We start from the raw sequence: 3,011 nt of genomic DNA on the forward strand, positions 1-3,011 counted from the left end.
GACGGAGCGGGCCCGGCGACGGAGGACGGAAGACAGAGGAAGAAGAGGCGGACAGGTAAGGAGTGTGACCAGCCCACCTGTGGGTGACCCTGCAGAGCCCACCATAGAGGGTCTATGGTGGGCTCTGCAGGGTCATCCTCAGGGCTCTTCAAGGGGTGTAACTAGAAATCACAGGGCCCCATACAAAATTTTACCCTGTGATTTATAGTTACGCCCCTGGCCATGGGCTGTAAACTTCTTGACAATGTTGCGCACAGTGGACACAGGAACATTAAGATCTCTGGAGATGGACTTGTAACCTTCAGATTGTCCATGCTTTCCCACAATTTATGTTCTCCAATCCTCAGACAATTATTTGTTGCTCTTTCTCTTCTCCATGCTCCGTGTGGCACACCGAGACACACAACAGAAAGGTTGAGTCAATTTTTCACCATTGTAACTGGTTGCCCGTGTGATTTCTATATTGTCAGCACCTGTTAATTGATACAGTTAAGTTTAATTACAAGTTACAGGAGCATCACAAACTTGGACTGCAATTATTTCTTGCAATTTGGAGAAGGTGCCAATAATTATGTCCAGTCCATTTTTGGAGTTTTGCATGGAATGTGTCAGGTTTGGCTTTTTCTTTTTTCTGTCATACCAATACAAACACAAGAAATAAACATGAGAATTCCTAAACATTTGTAATTGCAACAATTTTGCAATTTCAATTTTGCAATGTTGGTGCATTAGCTGACAGAAATGCAGGGGTGCCAATATTTTTAGCCATGACTGTATGTAAGGAAAACACTGAATACTGTCTGCAGGGGTCTTAGGGCCACACAATATGTGTCAAAGGGGCCATATGTGGCCCCCCGGACTACAAGTTGTGCACCAGAGGATTAAGGTGACGGAGTCACCAGTGTGGTTATAAATGTTTGGGTATGTTCCTGACACTCATTATAACTGAAGTAATTTAGATGAATGGTGAAACATTAGAGAAGTCTATACTGAATGTGACTTACAACTGCTAGCTATACCATTAATTGGATAAAGGAAATTTTTCAAAAGATAGATGACACACAGTTTTTCTTTACAGGTTTTTTTAACACTTTGGTATTGAGATAACATCTATTATATATTTATTTGCTCCTATTCACATTGCATTACTTAAAACATATTTAAACATTGCTGCTTCTGTTCCCCCCATGTAATGTTAAGGAGGGGGTTGTGGGTAGTTATGTTTACACTAATTGGGCCTGCCTGTGTGCTGGCAGATTTCATTATCTGTTGTAAACTGCATTTGAATACTGTTTTTTCTAACAAAGGGTTAAAGACTTAGAAGCATTGTATGCTAATCAGAAGAAGCTCAATCTGACCATCAGCTTGACCCTCTACTTTCACTCTCAAACTGCTCAGAGTAGCCTGGAATCTGCACAAAGGCCTTTATCAAAAGAAACGTCTAAAAGGTAAGTAATATAATATATAAGTATGCTGTGAGAATAGGAACACATAAAAAACATATAGTGGGGTTTCTCAAATATGACTGCAAAAGGGGAAATGGACTTTAGGTGCTGGTGGAAACGAGCCCTCAAACACTCATCATTTGTACCAATTGTCTCCACAACCAAGGCACTAGTCATGATATAACCAGTATAATCTGAAAGTTCAAGTATAAAAAAAAAGTAAACAATTAATTGTCACAATACAAAGCAACCATTCCCATTCTTGTTCTTAGCTTCTAACCTGAAATAAAGAAATGTAAGCAAAGGTTTGACTAGTGCAAATCAAGGAAGCGGTGACCTTGTAGGGAAGTTGCGGGCGCCGGTGTGAGGTGTCCCGGCGGCGGAACTTCGCCCACCGGCTCCGTAGTGTGCGGAGTACTAAACCAGTTGAACCCTCAGGTTGCTTATGATCAGCCTTAGCATATCAACAAAATGTACCGGACCCCGTAGGGCCAGAAGCAGCATAAACTCACCTATCTACCAATGAAAAACCACCGCTTTGTTAGTGGCTCCACTTGCTATCGCCTATAAAATGAGTTGTACAAAGAGAAAAGTCAGAACACATACAGGAAAACAACAGGTAAATGGATTACCTGAAAAAAGAAGAGTTTTGGCTTCCCAACAAGTCCCTTATCCGGATTTTCTCCTTTGAACATGTTAAACAGATACTCCTCTTCCATGAAATCATCATAAGTGTAAAATCCGCCCTCTTTTCCATGGCTTAATACAACACAAACAAAGCATCCGCTTTCACTGTGATCATCTTTGGCAACTTGAATATGGAAAAGAGAACTAAACTGATAAGAGGAATAAAAATCCAACAAACAATAACAGAATAAACAAAGGGAAATACTAATAAAACAAGCTTCATGTGTGAAAGCATCTGTATTGATGGTCAAGAAACATGCAGTTTTTATGCAGATGTGATGGGCAGTGTGCTGTGAAAACATGCAGTGTGCACTTCATTGGATGCCACTGCGGGTCAGTGCACAGTAGTGCAGCACACCACATTGTTGTGCCGGGACCTGAATGGGGTGTACACATTGTACACTACTAATTAAGTAAAAAAAAATGTAAACAGTGACAGCTCCAGCAATGTGTGATACACTGCACACTGCCAGAGCTACCACAACTCACTAGCCCATAAAACAGAGCATTTTAGTGGATGAGCTAGTGTGAACGGGCCCTAAAGCTGGCCATACACCTTCAAAAGGAAGTTGAAGATCATTTCTTTCAAAATAGGAAACTATATGAGTCTGAATTTAGGATCTGGTGGAGCAAAAGTTATCTAGAGAAAACTGTCTAGAAGAGCAATACATCGATGAGGTGTACATAGCCAAGTGTTTCCAAATATCAGAGAGGTTTCACTGGATTTTAAACCAAATAGGGAAAAGGACTTTAATATCTGATGCTACTTTCATGCGAATATTATGTGAAGTAGACAGAATATTACCTTACAAATAAAGAATTCTCAGGTGCTGGGGTGACCCTAGCCTTTTTGCTGCCTGAGGATGGGGGGGGGTGACT

The 3,011-nt window shown here is 40.9% G+C and overlaps 1 protein-coding gene across 1 annotated transcript in view; it reads right to left on the minus strand.

Moving 5' to 3' along the window:
- LOC108794589 (caspase-3-like) overlaps window positions 1-3,011 on the minus strand; it is a 20,278-nt gene that overhangs the window by 11,296 nt on the left and 5,971 nt on the right. Inside the window, exon 3 of the mRNA XM_018565666.1 lies at window positions 2,078-2,256. Coding sequence (XP_018421168.1) covers window positions 2,078-2,256 — 179 coding nt within the window. The remainder of the gene's footprint in view (window positions 1-2,077; window positions 2,257-3,011) is intronic.

The sequence above is a fragment of the Nanorana parkeri genome, unplaced genomic scaffold (genome assembly GCF_000935625.1).
Source record: "Nanorana parkeri isolate BGI_ZX_2015 unplaced genomic scaffold, ASM93562v1 scaffold871, whole genome shotgun sequence".
NCBI classification, from domain to species: domain Eukaryota; kingdom Metazoa; phylum Chordata; class Amphibia; order Anura; family Dicroglossidae; genus Nanorana; species Nanorana parkeri.